Here is a 22,642-nt window from a genome sequence, read left to right as displayed (position 1 = left end):
CTGATGATCCAGGTGGTATGGATCAGTAACACTTAGCTCCATCTTCTAAGGGAGCTAGAACGACTCTGGGTAATGTCACAAAAACAAAACTCCTAAATATGAAAAACTGTAGAAAATGCCTATGTCTTTTTACTCTTACATTGGTTCTTAAGTAGAAGAACCAATATTTTTCCAACAAGTACCTTAACACTGCTGAATCCCCTTCCTGTAATCAAACTATCACACACATATTTAAGAAAAATAATAAAAGGACCCAAAAAACAACAAAAACCCTTGGGTATTCTTGGATATAAATCACTAGCCAGGTTTTCTGGAAATTCTCCACAGCCTACTAAAGGTTGATGCATCCCATCTCCCAACCTACCATGTAGCCAACATAAAACATTTATGCCCTGGCCAGTTTGGTTTAGTGGTTAGAGCACTGGCCCATGGACCAGAGAGAGGGCCATGGGTTCAATTCCCAGTCAGGAGCATATATCTGGGTTGTGGGTTTGATTCCTAGCCCTGGTCAGGGTCATGCTGGATGTAACCAACAGGTGAGTCTCTTTCAAATTGATGTTTCTCTCTCTCTCTCCTTCCTTCCCTTCTACTCTATCTAAAAATCTATGGAAAAATATCCTTAGGGGAGGATTAACCCTCCAAAAAAAAAAAATATATATATATATATTTTAAAGTATTGCCTGCTTTTATTTTATTTATTTATTATCCTTACCCAAGGACATTTTTTTTATTATTTTGTTCAAATAGAGAGGGAGGGGGAGAGAGGAAGAGAGAGAGAGAAAGAAACATCAACGTGAAAGGGACACATCGAGTGGCTACCACCTGCATGACACAAGCAGGGCCGGGGACAAACTGCAACTGAGGTACGTGCCCTTAACGGGAACCGAATCAGGTCTCTTTGGACCGCAGGCCGACACTCTAACCGCTGAGCTAAACTGGTCAGGGCCAAAAATATTAATAATAATAAATAAATAAAGCAACATTTATTTGCTTTTCTTCTGGCTAAAGGGGGAAAAAAGCCTTGTTGATAAAGAACAACTTTTAAAAAAAGCAATTACTTGTGTGATCCTTACAACTCTTAGCCAAGTGGCTGTGTTTCTGCTAGCTTCATGCTAATAACAAAAAGCTTTAACTGGAAAGGAATAGCACAATAATAGCGCAGCAGTACACTGTTCAGCTATGTTTTGTTAATCTTAGTTTCACTCTGGAATTCGCAAAGTTTGCTGCTTGGGTTATAAAATGAGAAATAATATTATAGTTGAGGGAGGTGGAGAGAACACTTTCCCCACTCCAAACCATGGAGGTTCTGCCTAAGAAAAACGTCCTGAACCCTGCTCTTGAATCTCCCTTCTACCATACTTCCAAGTCCACTTTTTTCTTCTTCATTGATTATGCACTTCCTTTAGCCCCTTTTCTTTTCTAGATCACAAGCTTCTTCACTCTGAGTCCCTTATGGCACCTGGCAAAAAGGGACCTTAAAAATATTTGTTGAAAAGATGAACAATGAACAGCTCAAGACTGTCTAGGAATTCTCATTTGCTCCCACCTGCATTTGAAATCACATGATCCTGCTGCCAGCAAAACATTGTTGGGATGCCAATCCAAGCTGAGGACTGTGGAGCGAATTGGCTTTTTAATGTGCTTGCTTACCCACCTACAAAAGGAGAAAAGCTATTTTAGTTTATCCACAAATCAAACAATCCCCAAATGACCTACAAATGTGTCAGGTGAAAACAGCAAAGCATGGCTCCTATGTGGCTGCCAGGTCCCCTGCCAGAGAAAAGGTGCATTTCTAAAGGAAGAGAGAAAGAACCACAGATAGTCCCTTCCATTTTCCTGTCTTTTAGGTTCTGAACTTTTCTGGCAACTAGGGGATCCTCTTTAGTTAAGTATATTTATGGATTAACTCTAGTATTGCCCCATGGGATGTCAGATTACGTGAGACTTTAACCTTTGAAATAAAAAACTGAGTTTTGAAATTACTTGAATTTTTATTATAAATATTCAGGGATTTGTTATTTCATTTTAGGTTAAGTTTGGGTTATTAAGAGAGCTTAATTTCCTTTCTAAGTTTCCAATACCAAGTAAGTTTCCTGAAGCTTCAAATTCCTTTTAACTTTTTTTCACAGAGAAAACATGACTAAGAAATCAGCAGAACCTCTTGGTCTCTAATTTTCTAGCTCCACTTAAAGAGTTTATTTGCGTTTAAAATCAGTCATTATTTTGGCATAACTAAATCAGCTTCTGCCCTTAAACTGCTGGTTAAAAACCAATCATGTTCTGTTGTTCAAGATTAGAGACTTGTGCCAAATGCCCTTCCTTGAAAGCTAAATTATTTTTCTGTAAAATCTTTTTCTTAGGAACAAGCTGAAAAATTTCACTCAGAATAGACAATATTCTGACTGTTTAATAATACAGTTATTTTAAAATAAAGACTGAGAGGTTGTTTTAAAGTACTAACATCATACCAATAAAATATTATTTCATGGCTGAGAAACTCCCCTGAACATACAGCTTGTTCAAATGACAACACTTTGTACTACAGTAAAATCCAATTTACCTATACTTGAGACTATTTTTTAATGAATAAAAATGTGAACAATCTCTGACATTGAAGGTAACCTACAATAAAAAAGTGTTTCTTACCTGTCACAGCGAGCATTCTAAATGATTTTAAGCAGGCAACATTTTGTTAGCCATAATTTTACACATGCTTGAAAGAAAAATGTATGTCTTAAATTCATAATTCAATCTTGCTTCAAATTCAGACTTTCTTCTCAAAGAATCAAAATTTCCAAGATTTTATAAATTACAAAGTTAATATGATAATCCCTTTTTTTCACTGTTTCAGAAGAAAGCAAACAGTAACACTAACACCAAGAGTAATGTGTACTCTGCTATTTTCAGTGCCAATATACATTGCCAGCTTCACACTAAATGACAATTCCATGTTGAAGGGTATTACCACCCTTTCTGAATATATGTCAGGTAGAGCAGAGTCGTTTTCTTTTCAAAGTAAGCAGGAAGGAGTAGTTAAAGTAAGTTACTCAGCCATAAAGTAAACTTATGTATTTTGAATGGCTTAGTTACAAGTAATTTATTTAAAAAAAGTACAACGGGCTAATTATTTTTCCAAGATCCTGGCAATTTTTACATAATTGGCTTATACAAGTAAAGTATTATACCAAAGCACAAATTTGGTTAGCAAATACATTTTAAAGAAAGAAGAACACTGTTATCTGTAAGAACTCCTAGGTATTTAAGTGAATAGAGATAACGAGGGAAAAAAATTATTTCTTAGGACACTGGGAATCTTTCAAGTTTATAATTTATATATCAGAGTAATATATAACAGCTATTTGGACAGTACAGAGTCAGAAGAGTAGTAATATCTTATAGAACACATAAGTTAGAAGATCGGAACATGGCAACCACAGCTCTATATTAATATGAGAAAGATGTGAGATTTGACTCAGTGTGCACATAAGAAGGAAAAATGTGCAGAGAGAATCGAAGATTTCAGAGGAAAAAAATCTCCAGATAAGGAAAAACTGAAGTTATAGTTAAGCCTTCACCCAGTGTCTCAATAAATCACCAAGAACATAGTGGTTCAAATGTATGACTCTATAGGGAGAAGTAAAAAAACAACAACAAAAAAAACTCAGATGCTGCTCACCAGTCATTTTCAGACTCAAAGTAACAAACAGAAATGAGTCTTGCTCCACTTCCCACAGCAAATTTGTTCTCTAGTGGGGACCACTTGACAAAAGTGGCTGCACGATTAATTCTCAGGATCACCAGGGTGGGCTTCCAGACACCATCTTTCTGACTCCAGACATAGGCATTGCGGTCTGCCCCGCAAGTTACGATGCGGTCACTCTTGGGGGCCCAGTCGATACCTGCAAGTGAGACATGGCATCATCTACTTTGCCTGGGCCAATGACAACTGACATGGCACAGGCAGGTGGGCACTGGTATGGCAGAGACAGATGTGGTCCTAATCATCACTTTACAAGGGCAAGGTTTCCCTGCAAAGTTCTGTAACTTGGGATCCTCCATGAGGCCAGGTAGAACATAGCTGTTTTTATAACTGCAGAGGTTACAAAACGAAAGGGACATCCTTTCTACCCATTCACAGGTTTTTAAAGATATCTGGTCTGAGACCTTTATCTTCCCTCTAAGTCTGCTATATGACATCCAAACAAAACAACATACAAGGTAAATAAAATTAAGCTTCAGTATATAGAGGGGAAAATATAAGTTGTGTTCCATTATATATTCTTCTGAAGATCTGTGTCATTTAAATGAACCTAAATACCTTTTCTGTATGATGCAGGTTCTTTAAAAAAAAATTTTTTTTTCTTTATTGATTTTTAGAGAGAGAGAAAGGGAAGAGGGAGAGAAAGAGAGAAACATCAATGAGAGAGAACATCGATGAGAGAGAACATCAACTGGCTGCGTCCTGCATGCCCCCCACTGGGGATCGGGCCCACAACCTGGGCACGTGCCCTAACTGGGAATTGAACCAGCAACCCCTTGGTGCATGGGTCAACACTCAACCACTGAGACACTGGCGGGGCATGATGCAGGTTCTAAGAAAGAGTTCTTGATTATCTTTGTATCTAAACTAGGAAGAGGCCTACATATGTATCTAAATGTAAGTTTTATTTTTCTTATTTGACCAGACTTTTACTTATTTGGTGCCTCTGTGAAGTATCCCAAAGTCAGTCAGTTTATTATATATCAAGAGTAAAAGCTGCTATGATAGTCATTTTATAGCTATAGGTATTTTCTTTTTTTTTTAATCCTCACCTGAGGATATTTTTCCATTTTAGATAGAGTGGGAGGAAGGGAGGGACAGGGAGAGAGAGCGAGAGAGAGAGAGAGACATTGATGTGAGAGAGACACATCAATTGGTTGCCTCCCAAATGACTCTGATTGCAAATTGAACCCAAGACTCGTTGGTCCTTGGGCTGATGCTCTAACCGCTACCAAACCAGCCAAGGTATTTTTAATAAATATAATTTCACAGTGATGTTACAGAAATATTACTAATGAATTTTTATTATAGATGTCCCTAAAAATTAGTAATTAGCATTCTTAACATTTATATGAAAACAAGTAGGATGAATATAAATCAAAATCTCCATTAGTCACATACCATAGTGATTTAACAGTGTGAAGAGTTTATTCACTCATTTACCTACAGGAAAAGTCAGTTCAATTATTTGCACCATTGAAGGGAGAAAGATATGGGGGAGTGTGCTCTAAGTGATGAAGGGGGAGAGAGAGAGTGAGAGAGAGAGAGAGATAGAAACATCGATTGGCTGCCTCCTGTATGCCCCACACTGAGGATTGGGCCCACAGCCTGGGCATGTGCTCTGATTGGGAATCAAACTGGCAACCTCTTGGTGAATGGGTCGACGCTCAACCACTGAGCCACACTGGCTGGGCTAATTCTTTTTTTTAATCCTCACCCGAGGATATTTTTCTGTTTATCATCAGATACAGTGGGAGGGAGGGAGGGAGGGAGAGAGGGAGGGGGAAGGAGGGAAGGGGAGAGAGAGAGAGAGAGAGAGAAACATCAATGTGAGAGAGACACATCAACTGGTTGCCTCCTGCATGACCTGTCTGGGGCCAGGGTAAACCACAACTGAGGTATGTGCCCTTGACCAGAATTGAACCTTCAACTCTTTGGTCCATGGGACGACTCTCTAACCACTGAGCAAAACCGGTCAGGGCATATATTTTCATTTAAATCCATTCATTACAGAATATAGTTTTGCAGCCCTCTTTATTAGATTTAAAAGTTTATTTGGTTGAGCATTGTCCCATGTACCAAGAGGTTGCCAGTTTGATTCCCAGTCAAGGCACATGCCTGGGGTTGCAGGCTCGATCCCCAGTAGGGGGCATTCGGGAGACAGCTGTTCTATGTTTCTCTCTCTCCCTCTCCCTTTCTCTCTAAAATCAATAAAAACATTTTTTTAGAAAGTTTGTTTTTAATTACAATAGCAAAAACCACACATTGTTATGAGACAAACATCACAATGGAACATGCAAGAAGTCAATAAAGCCCTGCCCTGTTCTTTAGGTCCATATACATTCCTCTCTCAAAATATTAATGTTATGGCAAACATTTTCTCTTGCTTTTTCATAAATTAGTAGTCGTTATTCATTATTTCAGAACACTGACCTTATTAATGATTTTCCTAAACATCTCAGTGTTGAACATTTTGCTAGTTTCTAATCATGTATTAAGATAGATGAAATTGGCCCAGCTGGGGTGGCTCAGTGGGTTGAGCATCGTCCCATGGACTGAGAGGTCCCGGTTCAATTCCTAGTTAGGGCACATACCCGGTTGGGGATTGATCCCCAGTAGGAGGCAGCCGATAGATAGCTCTTTCTCATATCAGTGTTTCTACCTCCTCTCCCCTAAAAAAAATCAATAAAAACATATTTTAAAAAAGACAGATAAAATTGGAATAAACATTATTTTTACTCTGGATAAAATCTCTTCATGAGAAAATTTTAGAAGTGTGCAAAATATTTTTATAGATGCTTTGTTTTTCCTAACTTGATTACAAACTTTTTGACAACAGGAAACAAGTCTTTGAAACTATTGTGTGGGCAGACACTAGGGTGGTCCATGTGATCTTGCCTGCTGGTGTTCATTCCTCCCTGTGATCCCCTTGCCATGGGTATGAGCAGGACCCGTGACTTGATTTTAACCAATGGAATTTGGGAAAGGTGATGAAATGTATATGATTACTGTACAAGATTACATAAGAAAGTGCCCCCCACCCCCGACTCCACAAAACATAAGAATATGCCACCCCTCTTGCTAGAGACACAAATACTCTTTCTGTTGTAGGCTTTGAAGAAGAAAGCTGCCAGGAATCTTACAGTCACGGAAATAAATTGTTCTACCAACAACCTGCAGGGGCTTGGAAGTGGAGCTTTCCCTGGCAGAACCTCTGATAAGAACTCATCCCTGATTGACATCTTATTATTATTTTTTTATTTTTTCTTTATTGATTTTTAGAGAGAGAGGAAGGGAGAGGGAGAGGGAGAAAGAGACATTGATGAGCGAGAACATTAACTGGCCACTTCCTGCATGTCCCGCACTGGGGGTTGGGCCCACAACCTGGTCATGTACCCTGACCAGGAATTGAACCGGTAACCTCTTGGTACATGGGTCTACGCTTGACCAATGAGCCACACTGGCCGGGCCTGACACCTTTTTTATAGCTTGTAAGACCCACAGCAGAGTCCCAGATAAGCAGGCCCTGACTCCTGACCCACAAAAACTGTGAGATGATAAATCTGTTTAGTTTAAGCTGCTAAGTTTATAGTATTTGTTACACAGCAGTAGAAAACTAATATATCCTCTAACATCTAGAATATCTCCTTGTAAGAGAAAGCTAGTGATTTTGTAATTATTTTGATAATCTCAAATTTCACCCCTTATTCCATATGACCACCACTCTAATTAAACACGTGTGTGTTTTTAAAAAAATGTTTTTATTAATTTAATTTAATTTTTTTTTTTTTTTTTTTTTATCCTCACCCGAGGACATTTTTCCTTTTTTTTTTTGTTCAGATAGAGTGGGAGGGAGAGAGAGGAAGGGAGAGAGAGAGAAACATCGACGTGAAAGGGACACATCGAGTGGCTGCCACCCACACGACCAACCAGGGCCGGGGACAAACTGCAACCGAGGTACGTGCCCTTAGCGGGAACCGAACCCGGGTCTCTCCGGACCGCAGGCCGATGCTCTAACCGCTGAGCCAAACTGGTCAGGGCAATTTAATTTTATTTTTGAGAGAGAGAGATAGAAACATCGATGAGAGAGAAATATCAATTGGCTGCCTCCTGCATGCCCCCTACTGGGGATCAAACCCAAAACCTGGGCATGTGCCCTGACCGGAATAGAACCTATGATCTCTTGGCACATGGGGACTACACTCAACCAACTGAGCCACAACTGGCTGGGCTAAATATACACATGTTTTATTACTGAAGTGCTTAAACATGAGGTACTTAAAAGTAAAATCAACAGATCCTTACTCTTTAAGAAAAATATAAGTAACTGTCTTCTGTTTGGTTTTATAGTTCTAAGTCTACTTCTGTAGATATATCTTTCATACGAATATGAAAGCTGTAAAACCTTAGTCATAGCCTCAAACTATTTTAGATAATAGCTCTTAGCTCTTTAAACACATATTTGTTAAAGAGATGGGAAGAACAAATGGTCAGTAAAAGGAAAATTTTCATCTTTCATTAATTTAGTTTTGCATCTTTTTTTCCTGTTTCCCTGCCATTAGAAGACTTGATAGCAAAGGAGGGGAATCAAGCTTCTATTCTGTCTTTCCTATACTAACTACATCTCAGGCTAACCAAACAGTAGATGAAGTAAGCATTTTTCATAAATGTACTTTAGCTAATATGGAAGAAATGATAGATTTAGAATGCCATCATGGTGTAGCTAATACTAAAGTAATGGATATGGGCACTGATCATCAAGAGTTGTTAAGATCACAGAAAGAAAGACAACTAGACATTATGTGCCTCCTTGATGAAAGAATTTACCATTACCTAACTCAACTAGCAATTTACAGGAAATAAGAGGACAAAGGAATATGTGAAACACCATGGGCTTGCAACCAGTAGAATCTAGGCTCTGGAAAACACTATAGAACAAACCACTTGACTTCTGACTGTTCTTAACAAATAAATTGCAAAGGAAAAGAAAGAGAAAAAAGGAAACCTATAAACAAAACAAAAGACAAGAGATATGTGAATTAATCATAGCCCTGTATGTACCTTATTAGGATTCCAATTAAAACAGACTATTGTGGCCCTGGCCGGTTTGGCTCAGCGGTTAGAGCGTCGGCCTGCGGTCCTGAGAGACCCGGGTTCGGTTCCCGCTAAGGGCGCGTACCTCGGTTGCAGTTTGTCCTCGGCCCTTTTACGTCGATGTTTCTCTCTCTCTTTCTCTCTCCCTCCCACTCTATCTGTACAAAAATGGAAAAATGTCCTTGGGTGAGGATAAAAACAAAACAAAACAAAAACAAAAACAGACTATTGTGTTGGTTATTACTGAAGAGTCCTTACCTTTTAGAGATACAAACTGAAATATGAAATGATATAACGTCTGAGATGTGCTTCATAATAGGACAGGAAGGGAGCTGACAACAAGATTGGCTGTGAGTTGGTAATTGCTGAATCTAGTTTATGAGTATACAGGGGTTCATTACATTATAGTCTATTTTTGTTATCTGTTTAAAACTGTCCATTGTAAAAATTTTTTTTTTTTTTTAAAGACAATGATTAAACATTTAACACAAAAGAATAAACTCTCAGAAAAAACAAACAAACAAACCCAGGAATCTGATATCCCTTTGGTGTGTGCCATATTCTTTTTCTCTGCAGTACTTTGTCTTTTCTTCTAGAAATATTCAAAGATAATCTTTTTCTGTAGTTACCATCTTTCTGAGGAAATATGTTTGATCTTTGGTCTCCTGCTGCAGACTTATATTTAGATTTTTCTAAATCTATATTTAGATTTTTTTGTTTGTTGCTGTTGTTAATCTTCACCCGAGGATATTTTTCCATTGATTTTTAGATAGCATGGAAAGGAGGGAGGTAGGGAGGGAGAGAGAGAGGAAGAGAGAGGGAGAGAGAGAGAGGAAGAGAGAAAGAAAAAGAGAGAGAGAGAGAGAGAGAGAGAGAGAAGAGAGAGACATCAATTGGCTGCCTCTTGCATGACCCTGACCAGAGCCCAGGATCAAACCTGCAACCCAGGTACGTCCCCTTGACTGGGAATCAAACTCAAGACCCTTCAGTCTGAGGGCCAACGCTCTAGCCACTGAGAAAAACTGCCCAGGGTTTGAACAACAGTTTTTTAAGACCTTAAAAAAAATCATTTGAGCATTTGGACAGAAAACAGGCCCAAGTTCAAAGGATTCCAAAAAAGAGGCAGGAGAGAAAAAGGACACAACTAAATACTTCACTTTTTGGCTATCTCTCTGATCTTTCATCTTAGCTATTTCTCATGTAAAAATATTTCCTAATGCCAAATTTCCAATTTAAAATGAGTATTATTCTTTTGAGGCCATAAGGCCACTGGCAAAGGGACTTAGAGAAAATAGGCCAAACCTAATAAAATAACATTGTGGAAAAGCAATAGCAACAAAAATAGAAATTAGGTCTTTGGTGCTAGTTCAATTATAATATAGTCAGTTAGCTCAGGGTGCACACTGGCATTACATACAAACCCTGGTAAAAGCAAAAAGAAATGGTAACAAGTTTTTACTGGGGAATACAATGTAAAAAGTGCAGATGATCAAAACATGCTATGTTTTTCTCTGATTTGGAGGAAGTTGATCTTTGAACTAAACAGTATGTTAGGGGATTAGAAGCAGAATTCCAAGGTCCCAATGAAAAAAAATATCACACCGGGTCAGTGTGGCTAAGTTGGTTGAGCGTCATCCCATGCACCAGGAGATGACCAGTTAGATTCTGGTCAGGGCACATGCCTGGGTTACTGACTTGATTCCCACTAGGGGGCGTGCAGGAGGCAGCCAATCAATGTTTCTCTCTTATCAAAGTTTCTGCCTCTCCTCCTCTCCCCTCCTCTCTCTGAAATCAATAAAAATAAATAAATAATAATTTTTAAAAATCACCACCAGTCCCTTTGCTGCCCACTAAAGTGCAAATGTCACTGTGAGGAGAGGGGAATCCCAAGACTGCAGTGAGAAATTTGTAATTAGAAAATTATGAAGAACAAGTTTTTATGTGCTTGGCCAAACTGTTTAAAGCAAGAGGTTGAATCATCTCTGCCAGAAAATAGGATAAAAAAGAAACTATAGTAGTAAGAATCAAAGAACAAGAGTTCTTTCTAAACAGAGCAGTAAGTGAACTTTTTGTTCTGTTTTTGTTTTGTTTTTTTATCCTCACCCGAGGATATTTTTCCATTTTTTGTACAGATAGAGTGGGAGGGAGAGAGAGGAAGGGAGAGAGAGAGAAACATTGACATGAAGGGACACATCGAGTGGCTGCCACCCGCACGACCAACCAGGGCCGGGGACAAACTGCAACCGAAGTATGTGCCCTTAGCGGGAACCGAACCCGGGTCTCTCCGGACCGCAGGCCGACGCTCTAACCGCTGAGCCAAACTGGCCAGGGCCTGTTTTGTTTTTTAATAGTCAGACATGACTTAACAACAAAGCAATACAGTCTCTTGAAATTTGATATCGGGATTTGGCTCATTAAATTCCGAAAACCACTGTAAAAATTCCACATTTTTACCTTCTCCTCCTCTGATACTTGCTTAATAAAACTCAGCCCTGCTCTTCTTGCCAGCTCTATTCATCTATTAATAGTTTTTGCCAAAGACAAAAGTTAATATATATTAGGAATCTACCTGATAGCTGATGCTTTAAGACCCAGTCTTCTACAAATCAACAAAGAAAAAATAAAAACTCAATGGAAAAATGGAGAGGAGCTCTGGCCAGTTTGGCTCAGCAGTTAGAGCATCAATTCCAGGTCAAGCACATGTACCTCAATTTCCGGTTCAACTCCTGGCCCTGGTTGGAGGCAATCAATCCATGTGTCTCTCTCATATCAATGTTTCTTTCTCTCTCTCTCTGTCCCTGCCTCCCTCAATACCCCTGGTATCTTAAAGAAATCAATGGAAATATATCTTCAGGTGAGGATTTAAAAATATAAAAATAAAATTAAAAAAAATGGGGAGGAATTATAAATAGTAAAGTCACACACACACACACACACACACACACACAACCCAGATGGCTAATAAACATCTGAAAATATGCTTAACCTTTCTATTAATCAGGAAAATAAAACTTATAGAGATACCACCTCTCACTCATCAGTCTGACCATATCAAGTATGTGCAGGGTGTGGGAAAATAAGCACTCCCATACAAGGCTGGTGGGATGAAGGAAATTTGATGATATCTAGAAAAGCTGAAGATGTGCATACTCCTATGTACAACAATTCTACCATATATGAACATTCACACATGCACAGAGATCTGCACAGGAATGCTTGATTTAGCACTTCAATATAATAAAGAACAACTGGAAATATAAATATCCTTCAATGGAGGAAAGAATAAATGAGATATGAAATGTCAAACAGCAGTTAAAAGGAACAAACTTGATTTAGAGACACCAACACACAGCTCAGAAACAATATGAAATGCAAAAGCAGGCTGCAAGAGATGTATGATTGATGCCATTTTGGTAGCACTTCAAAATACTAGCCAAGCCCTGGCCAGTTTGGCTCAGCAATTAGAGCATCGGCCTGCGGACCAATGAGTCACAGGTTCAATTCCGGTCAAGGGCACGCACTTTGGTTGTGATTTGTCCCTGGCTCTGGTTGGGGTCATGTGGGAGGCAGCTATTCGATGTGTTCCTCTCACGTCGATGTTTCTCTCTGTCTCTCTTCCTCTCTCCCCCTCCTACTCTATCTGAACAAAAAAGAAAAAATGTCCTCCCACAAGGATAAAAAAAAAACTAGTCAACAGTACTAGAGATTGCTTATTAGATATATACATGTATGTAAGAGTTAAAAATGGACCAAGACAGCCCTGGCCAGTTTGGCTCAGAGGTTGCAACATCAGACCACCGACTGAAGGGTCATGGGTTCAATTCTGGTTAAGGGTGTGTACCTGGGGTGGCAGGTTCGATCCCCGGCCCCGGTCAGGGTTAAGCAGGAGGTGACCAATTGATGTGTATCTCTCACATTGATGTTTCTCTCTCTCTCTCTCTCCCCTCCTTCCCTTCCACTCTCTCTAAAGGTCAGGGGAAAAATATCCTTGGGTGAGGATTAACAACAACAAAAGAATAAAAATGGACCGTGACAATGTCATACTAAATTATAGACTGCCTTCTGAGGTACAGGAACAAGACTGGTGGTGAAAAGAGACTTTACCATTATCTAGAATAACATTCTTTGTTATTAAATCTGTTTCCTAACTTTTCTGGCATAGGAAAAAGATATTTATCTTTTTTGTTGTTAATTCTGGGTGGTAGGAATATGGATGTTTGTTATATTATTCTTTGTCTTTTTCAGCATTTGGAATGTCTTGTCCCCAAAACAACATAGTGATACCTCGGTTCTCGAACATAATTCGTTCCAGGAGGACGGTCGAGAACCGAATTGTTCGAGAACCGAAGCAATGAAACCCAATAGGAAAGCGTTCTTCCAAACACAGTGGCTTACATTTTCATACAGCTGATAGGCTGTCTACTCTTCACTTTCACATCTCATCTCTTAATTCAAGCTCCTTAGTCCTCATAGTAGGTTTAGTGTTTTTCACAACACTAGTGGAGTGCTGTGTATCAATTGGGCTAAAATAAGCACATAAAAATTGAGATCATGCTCTGGCCAGTTTGGCTTGGTGGTTAGAGAGTCAGCCCGCGGACCAGAGAGACCCGAGTTTGATTCCTGCTAAGGGCATGTACTTCGGTTGCAGTTTGTCCCCGGCCTGGTTGGGTTTATGTAGGTGACAGTCAGTCAGTGTGTCTCTCTCATATCGCTGTTTCTCTCTCTCTCTCCCTCCTGCTCTATCTGAAAAAAAAAAAATTGAGATCACTAGTCCTGGCCAGGTGGTTCAGTTAGTTGGAGAGTCATCCTCTACACCAAAAGGTGGCAGGTTCAATTCCCAGTCAGGGCACATACCCAGGTTGCAGGTTTGATTCCTAGTCAGGGCACATAGGGATGTTTTTATCTTTTTTTTTTTTTATCCTCACTCAAGGACATTTCTGTATCCATCTTCAGATAGAGTGGGAGGGAAAGTGGGAGGAAGAGAGAGAGAAAGAAATGTGAAAGAGACACATCGAGTGGTTGCCACCCACAAGATCTCAACCGGGGCCGGGGACAAATTGCAACTGAGGTATGTGCCCTTAGCGGGAACCGAACCCGGGACTCTCTGGTCCATAGGCTGATGCTCCAACCGCTCAGCCAAACTGGCCAGGATGGAATGTTTTGCTCTTACATTGATGTTTCTTTCTCTCTCTAAGATCTATTTAAAAAAAATAAGCCCGCTGGTGTGGCTCACTGATTGAGTGTCGACCCATGCACCAAGAGGTCACTGGTTCGATTCCTGGTCAGGGCACGTGCCCAGGTTGTAAGCTTGATCCCCAGTGGGGGGCATGAGGGAGGTGGCCAATGGATGTTTCTCTCTCTCTCTCTCTCTGTAAAATCAATACAGAAAAAATATTTAAAAAAAAACTGAGATCACTATTATGCTATTTTCTCAAAAATTTTAAAGAAAACTCAGTAAATGCTATACAACTATGAATATTATGGCAGACTTATTCTATTAGGCTCTTTATTTAAACAAGTGTGCTAAATTTGAAAAATACTATACTAAACTCACAGTTATCTTCTTTTACCTGTGATGTGTCCATTGTGCTCCTTGAGTTCGTGAGCTTTCACCCATTGGCTTCCATTCTTCTTATAGATGTGGACTTCATGATTATTGGGGCTAAGGGCAATTTCTGGAGAAAAAAGTCAATAGTTACCACTTGAACTTGAAATTGTCGCACAAAAAGAGGTATGTTACAGTTGGCATTTAAAAAACCGATTAAAGGAATAGAAAAGTTATTCTAAACTGGTTCTCAATATTCACCCTTGAAAAATTCCTTATTTTTACCTTTACTGGGACTCCATATTTTAAAATGTTTTGCAGAAAAGTTAAATTTAAAAATTCATTTTATCAGAGACATATACAACCGTCAATTAAAGATTCTAACCAGTAAGAAATAAACAATGTTGCTATACTTAGCTCATTTATAGTTGACCCTTGAACAACACAGGTTTGAATTGTGCAGGTCCAATTATATGTGGATTTTTTTTTTCAATAAATAAAATTGCCCTCCTTATCCATAGGTTTCACTCACAGATTCAAATGACTGCTGCTGATTGAATACATTATTTTCCATCTATGGTTGGGAATCTGCAGATGTGGAGGGCCAACTATATACATTGTTCTATGCCACTTTATTGAAGGGACTTGAGCATAAATGGATTTTGGTATCCAAGGGGGGTACAAGAACCACTGCCCCTTGAATACCAAGGGTTAACACAGTTACGTTTTTGGGGAGTCAAAACTTGTACATGAATTTTCAACTTCATGGGGGGCAGTCAGCGTGCTAACCCCTGCATTGTTCAAGGGGTAATTGTAATTTTAGCCTACAGTAAAGGTATTTGACATTTTAGCTTATCTGTACAACATTATTAGTAATAAATATTTAATTTGTTAGACTTTCTGAAATGCTGAAAATAGCTCATAGGTTCTCATTACTGCTATCTTGGACCCATGTTAGAACCACCATAGTTTATTTAAAAAAAACTGATTCTGCTGATAAACTATGTCAAAATCTTCCTTTAAATAAAGCCAATATAAACCACAAAATGAAATTCTGTTTTCAAGAGAAATCTTTTGGAGCAATTCAAAATATTAAGAATAAACATATTTATATAATACATTATTTTGAACTTATTTTGAATTTTTCCCTTTCTAGTTGATCCATTAAAAAAAACTGACTTCTTGCCCTGGCTGGTTTGGCTCAGTGGTTAGAGCGTCGGCCTACGGTCTGGAGACACCCGGGTTCGGTTCCTGCTAAGGGCATGTACCTCGGTTGCAGTGAGACCTGGGTTCGGTTCCCACTAAGGGGATGTACCTCGGTTGCAGTTTGTCCCCAGCCCTGGTTGGGTCGTGCGGGTGGCAGCCACTCGATGTGTCCCTTTCACGTCGATGTTTCTCTCTATCTCTCTCTCTCCCCCTCCCACTCTAGCTGAACAAAACATAGAAAAATGTCCTCGGGTGAGGATTAAAAAAAATAAAAATAAAAAAAATTAAATTAAATTAAAAAACTGACTTCTTGCCCAGCCGGTGTGGCTCAGTGGTTGAGCGTCAACCCATGCACTAAGAGGTAGCTGGTTCGATTCCTGGTCAGGGCACATGTCCAGGTTGTGGGCCAAATAGAAGGTAGATAGTCGATGTTCTCACACACTAATGTTTCTATCTCTCTCTCTAAAATCAATAAAGAAAAAATATTAAAAAAAAAAAAAATTGACATCTTGCCCGGCAGCGTGGACTGAGAGGTCCTGGTTCAATTCCAGGTCAGGGTACATGCCCAGGTTTCAGGCTTGACCCTCAGTAGGGAGTGTGCAGGAGGCAGCCAATCGGTGTTTCTCTCTCACATTGATGTTTCTACCTCTCTCTCTAAAAAAAAATCAATAAAAACATATTTTTAAAAACTGACTTCTTAAAATTAAAATTAGGATCTATGACTGAAACTTTAGGTCAATCTTTTAATAGTTTCCCCATCAATTATGTCACCTCTCCTCCCCTCCTTTGGAAAATTACATCTGTTTTACGGATGAACTATGGAACTAGATAAATATCTAGCTCTAAAATCCTAAGACTTTCAATGCTTTCTGGAAAAGTTATATATTTCTCTAAATTGTTAAGATGCATATAGGGATTTCAAAAGCCAAATCCAAAGTTAAATATGGAAAAAGTTTATAAATTTCAAATTATAATGTGGCATAACAAAAAATTTGACCTAATACATTGAATTTATTAAGCAGTTTAAATGAGGACAATAATAATTTGCATTTCTATTAAAAATAATTGGAAATACTCCAAAAACCTATTTTTAGATGGGAAAGGGGAGATAGAAGATATAGGAAACCCAACTATGAAGCTCTGGATTCACCATCCTGCATGTTACATATTTTCAAATACCCAATATAGAGGCTCATATCTAGGTTTTCACCCAACAATAGCCGAAGTGGACTGTTTATGTACCAAGGATTTATTTAAAAATAAGAGTGAACCATGTCTGAATGGCTTTTAAAAAGATAGTGAATCTACAGATTTGAAGAAATCCCTACAAAATCCCAGCTAGCTTCTTTGCAGAAATTAATAAGCTGATCCTAAAATTCACATGGAAATGTAAGAAGAACCAAAACAATCTTGAGAAAGAAGTACAAAATTGAAATTTATACTTCCCAATTTCAAAATTTACTACACAAAGCTATAGGAAGCAAGACAGTGTGGTCCTAGCATTAGGATAAATATAAAGATCAATAGAACAAAACTAAGAGTCCAATAAATTTACATTCAATGGACTATCGACAAGGTTGCCAAGATAATTTCATGTTGCTGGGACAACTGGCTACCCAAATGCAAAAGGATGAAAGAAGCTGGGCTCCTACCTTACATCATATACAAAAATTAACTCAAAATGGATTCAAGACCTAATATAAGAGCTAAAACTATGAGACTCTTAGAAGGAAGTAAAGGTATACATCTTTGTGACCTCTAATTAGGCAATGGTTTATTAAATATGCAGCAAATGCATAAGCAACAAAAAAATAAATAAATTGGAGATTTTCAAAATTAAAAACTTTTGTGCTTCAAAGAATGCCATAAAAAAAGTGAAAAGACATGCTACAGAATGGGAGATTTTGCAAATTATTTATCTGATAAGGGACTTGTATCTATAATATATAAAGAACTCCTACATTGACAATAAAAGACAACCCAATTTTAATAATAGGGAAAGGATATGAATATATATTTCTTCAAAGGAGATATACAAAAAGTCAATAAGTGGGCATACTACTTTATACCCACTAGAATAATAGTGGGTATAGGGCTATAACAAAAAACACGTATACTAAGAAGTATTGATGAGGATGTAGAGAAATTGGAACCCTTATATACCGCTAGTGAGAACGTCAATTGGTGTGGTCACTTTGGAAATAGTCTGGCAGTTTCTCAAAGTGTTCAGTATAATTACCATATGACCCAGCAATTCAAATCCTAGGTATACACTCAAGAGAAGTGAAAACATGTGTCCACATAAAAACTTGTACGTGAAATGTTCACAGCAGCGATATTCACAACAGCAAAAAAGTGGAAACACCTCAAATATCCACCAACTGATAAATAAACAAAATGAGGTATGTCTATACAATATTATTCAGCTATAAAAAGGAATGAAGGTGATACATGCTACAACAGAGATGAACCCTGAAAACATTATGCTTAGTGAAAGACGCCAGATGCAAAAGCTACACATTGTATGATTCCACTTTTATAAAATGTCCAGAATAGGCAAATCCATGGAGATGGAAAGTAGATTAGTTATTGCCCACGACTGGAAGTTTTGAGGAAAACTGCAAGTGACCAATGGGTAGAGCTTCTTTTTGGAGTAATGAAAATATTCTGAAACTAGATAGCAATGATTGTTGCATAACTGTGTGAATATATTAAAAATCACTAAATTGTATACTTTAAAAGGATAAATTTTGTTATGTGAACTATATCTTAATAAAGCTATTATTTAAAAAAAGAGTGAATATAATTCAACTTTTAAAAACTCATGGGCCTAACACTACACTTCTGTTTCTATATTGTTTTTGGTCTTCTCCTTGTTATATTATCTGTCACTTTGCTTGCTGTACTATGCCTACTTCTAAGAATCTTCTCTATTCCTTTCTAGTTTGCTGGAGCTAGAAAACTAGAAACTCAATCCTGTTATGAATAACACAGCAAATACAAGTTAGTATTGCTCTTAGCTCCTCAGGAATAAACCATATGTCTCTGAAACATTTTATTTCTAGGTCCTAGAATTATGACTAAATGCTAGGTGAGTGTGGTATTATGGCACCACCATTCCAGACATTGGATTCTTAGGGCAATGAAAGAGGTCGCTGATATAAACTATCTTCTGGTGGTATAGTAAAAGAAGAGGACAAGGAACCAGAAGGCTTCGTGCTAGCAAGGGCTCTGACATCTTGGTATGTAAGCAATGGAAATTCCTTCCAACACTCTAGGCCTCAGTTTCTTTATCTGTAAACGAAAGGACTGACCAAGTTCCCTTCTGAACCTATATCTATCCTTTTCATATGTGAGTATTATATATGTGATCCCTAAATGTGCCTACATCTAAAAGTATCAGAAGTATAAAAAATAAAGGCACAAAGTTAATAGCATACTTACGGGTACGATCCCTGTTCCAGGCATGACAGGTGATTGGCTCTAGTAAAAACTGATGCAGGGACATTATTCTTAGTGTTTTCAAAGGATAAAAATCTGCAATGAGCAACACAAAAAAAAGCATTTAATATGGCAGGCAACCAATATTTAAGTTGTCTTTGAAGTGTTTAGGGATAATGAAAACATTATTCTCCTATTAAAAAAGAATCAATCTCAATGTCAAAACTTAATCACTTAAACACAACTAGTGCCCTGGCCAGTTTGGCTCAGTGGTTAGAGTGTCAGTCCACAGACAGAAGGGTGGCAGGTTCAATTCTCGGTCAAGGGCATGTACCTGGGTTGCAGGTTTGATCCCTGGCCCTGGTTGGCGTCGTGGGGGAGGGAACCAATAGATGTGGCTCTCTCACATTGATGTTTCTCTCTCCCTTCCTACCTTCCACTCTATCTGAAAAAAATTGATGGAGAAATAGCCTCAGGTGAGGATTAACAAAAAACAAAAACAAAACAACTAGTATTGTAACCACCAATGTATAATTTTTTTCAGTCAAGAGTCATCAAGGGACCCCACAACCACAGGTTAAAGATTGTTGGAGTACAGGATATTCCGGCAGTCTCAAGCGATCATCCTATAGATTACTTACTAATTACAAATTATGCTATTATAATAAAAAAATCTGGCAGTCTCCACCTTAACTGAGTGATCAAATTTAGTATTATAAATGGTGAAACAATATAATTTGAGGGGCTTCCTGATGGGAGGCAACATGAAGTACACATCATCATTTATAAGTAGTGACCACTTAATTAATCATTCAGACCAGAATAACTTTAAAGAGCAAAAAGGGACACTATTAATAATTATGCTGTAAAGCCCAGCTGGTGTGGCTCAATGCATTGATCATCATCCATAGACTGAGAGGTCCCGGTTGGATTCCTGGTCAGGGCACATGCTCAGGTTGTAGGCTCGATCCCCAGCAGGAGGCAGCCAATCGATGTTTCTCTCACATCGATGTTTCTCTCTCTCTCTAAAAAAAAAATCAATAAAAAACATATAAAATTTAATAATAATTATGTTGTGACAACAGGTCACAGGACTATCCTGGATTAACGTGATAATATAGCCAACCAAGCTACAAAATATTTATGCCAAACATATTTACTTTAATCAAGATTCAGGTCCAATTTCCAGTTTGTAGAAAATAAAAAGAAATAGAGAACACAAAAGGGAAACAAACAGTTAAAACCAGAATGTGCGCCATACTATAAAACCATTGGCCTGGACTACTCAAAAAAGGCAAGTTGGGATGCAGACTGTTCTAGATTAAAAGAGCTATGAAAATAAAATTTGATATGTGAAACTCAATTGTCATATGTATTTGAAAAATAGCCATAAAAGACACATTTTGTATAATAGGGTAAAATTGAATCTGGGCTACATATTATGTAACAATAGAGAATTATTTTCAATTTCTTAACTACAATGGTTTGCCCTTAGGTAGGAGAATGCCTTAATTCTTAGAAGATAAAGACGATTAAGTATTTAGAGATGAAGTGTCATGATGTCTTCTGTTACTTATTTTCAGTCCTCAGTACAAGTAGAAATATAAAGAGCAAATGTAGCAAAATGTTAACAACTGGTGAATCCAGGCTAAGAGTATGCAAGCATTTGTTATATTACTCTTTAAACTTTTTATTGCTAACTAAATGAAAAGCTGGGATCTGTTAAATATCACTGAATTAGAAAAAAAATTCTCTATTTTATAGGCACCTAAATCTAGATCCACTGAAGAAGCAACCATTACCTGAAATAGAAGAAATTTTTTCAAAAAGCACTCCACTTTATCATTTCTAAGAGGCACTCTCACAACACTCTGAAGTTTCAATATACTTAAGTACAAGTCATATTAACCTAGGGTGGAGACTGAAGTATGAGATAGGAATTCTGATGTAAGCAGAAAATGAATGGAAAGGCCCCCAGAAGGTTGTGAAGTGAACAATCCAAGTTCAGCAGACAAAGCAGAAGTCAATCTCAGTGAAAAGCAGAAAAAATGTCTCTGCTAATTGCTGTAAAGGAACCCAAAGGTCAAAAAGAGATAAGTACACCCTTAAATAAAACATCTAATATCTTGAAATGGCAGAGAAATGGCAGTGTTTCACATTTCATCCTCAGTCATTAATTTTTTACTTTTGCATGCTCTAGAAAGTAAATTGCAACTCACAAATAAAGAAAAAGGCTTTAATAGGAGATTAAAATTTTTTTAAATAAATTCAAATGAGACTGCTAATTTGTTTTTAAAAAAATAAATGTTCAGCCCTGGCTGGGTGGCTCACTTGGTGGGAGTGTTGTCCCTATACCAAAAGGTTTCAGGTTCAATCCCTGGTAGAGGCGGGTACAGGAGACAACCAACTGCTCTTTCTCTCTCTAAAATCAGTGAACATATCCTCAGGTGAGGATAAAAAACAAAAACAAAAATGAAACAAAAAAACTTTCAAACTTATGGCATGATTCTCTTTACCTCTAATATCAGATGCTTACCCATAACAACTCATAATTACTCAAAATAACATGCAGTGTTAAAAATATCTCCATAATTAAAAGCAATTAGTTAAAAACCACATTTTATAAGCTCATTTAACTGAAATAAAACTGTTCTGCAAATTAATAATTTTATGTGAAATCTACATGCAATGAAAGCACATATTTTACACAGTTAAAAAAGAACTGCTGCAGACAAAGGTTTTCTCATTCTTCATTTTATAAGCAATGCAGCAAAGCCTTCAAAAGAGGTAAACATTTACACAATGGCATAATTACTTCTAAAACTGCATTTCTAATTTAATTATTATTATCCAAGCACCATATTTGGACACACATTTAGACCTGTAATTCTTTTATAATCATGTAGCTGTTTTAAGTCTGTAGGCCAAGACAACACGCATATTTGTCAAATTTATAAGGCACCCAGTAAACACAGCCTGTATTTATAAAAGTCAGTGAATGGAGAAGAATAATAGCTGAATCTTATAACAAGAAAAAGATACCTTCCATCATAGGGTGATAATTATAATTTCTAGTCTGTGATTAATATTTAAGTGAAACCTAAAAACCTTTGTCTTAATGAGGGTAGAGAGGAGAAAAAGGGACAGACAAAAAGGTGGTGACATTAAATTTAACAAGCTTCTACTGTGACCTTTTTATTGTGCAGCACTGAGATGATTTATAGCATAGTATGATTCCAGGAATTCTCCCTACCTTCAAATTCCTTTCTTTACCTAACACTTTGAGTACAGAGTCATTTTGATGTTTGGTTAGCTATGGGCTCTGGAGCCAAGGGAACCTGGGTTTGAATCCTGCTTTTGACACATAGTAGCTATGAGACCTTGGGCAGGTCACTCAATATCTTTAAATCTCATTTTTCATCTGTAAAATGGACATATCACTAACATCCCAAGGCTGTTGGTAGGAGGATTAAATGAGGTAACAACACATGAAAGCATGTACAAAGCTAGCTCAAAATTGATACTCATTAAGTTAGTTCCCTTTCTTCCTTTGACTGAGCTTTTGGACCATCCGAAGACGTACACACCAGTTAGTA

The 22,642-nt window shown here is 37.9% G+C and overlaps 1 protein-coding gene across 3 annotated transcripts in view; it reads right to left on the bottom strand.

Moving 5' to 3' along the window:
• The window catches only part of ARPC1A (actin related protein 2/3 complex subunit 1A), a 34,870-nt gene that overhangs the window by 10,516 nt on the left and 1,712 nt on the right, over nt 1–22,642 (bottom strand). Inside the window, exons 1-5 of one of the 3 annotated variants that reach the window (XM_036279636.1) lie at nt 20,956–20,978; nt 19,050–19,142; nt 14,425–14,529; nt 3,677–3,899; nt 1,547–1,654 (exon numbers count right to left, since the gene is read on the bottom strand). In XM_036279636.1, coding sequence (XP_036135529.1) covers nt 1,547–1,654; nt 3,677–3,899; nt 14,425–14,529; nt 19,050–19,113 — 500 coding nt within the window. In that variant the 5' untranslated portion in view covers nt 19,114–19,142; nt 20,956–20,978. Of the gene's footprint in view, nt 1–1,546; nt 1,655–3,676; nt 3,900–14,408; nt 14,530–19,049; nt 19,143–20,955; nt 20,979–22,642 lie in introns of those variants that run through there. The other 2 variants (XM_036279638.1, XM_036279637.1) reach the window with 2 other exon arrangements.

The sequence above is a fragment of the Molossus molossus genome, unplaced genomic scaffold (assembly GCF_014108415.1).
Source record: "Molossus molossus isolate mMolMol1 unplaced genomic scaffold, mMolMol1.p scaffold_m16_p_3, whole genome shotgun sequence".
Taxonomy (NCBI): Eukaryota; Metazoa; Chordata; class Mammalia; order Chiroptera; family Molossidae; genus Molossus; species Molossus molossus.
The sequence above is the reverse complement of the archived record's forward strand: the minus strand, read 5'-3'. Positions and strand labels throughout refer to the sequence as shown.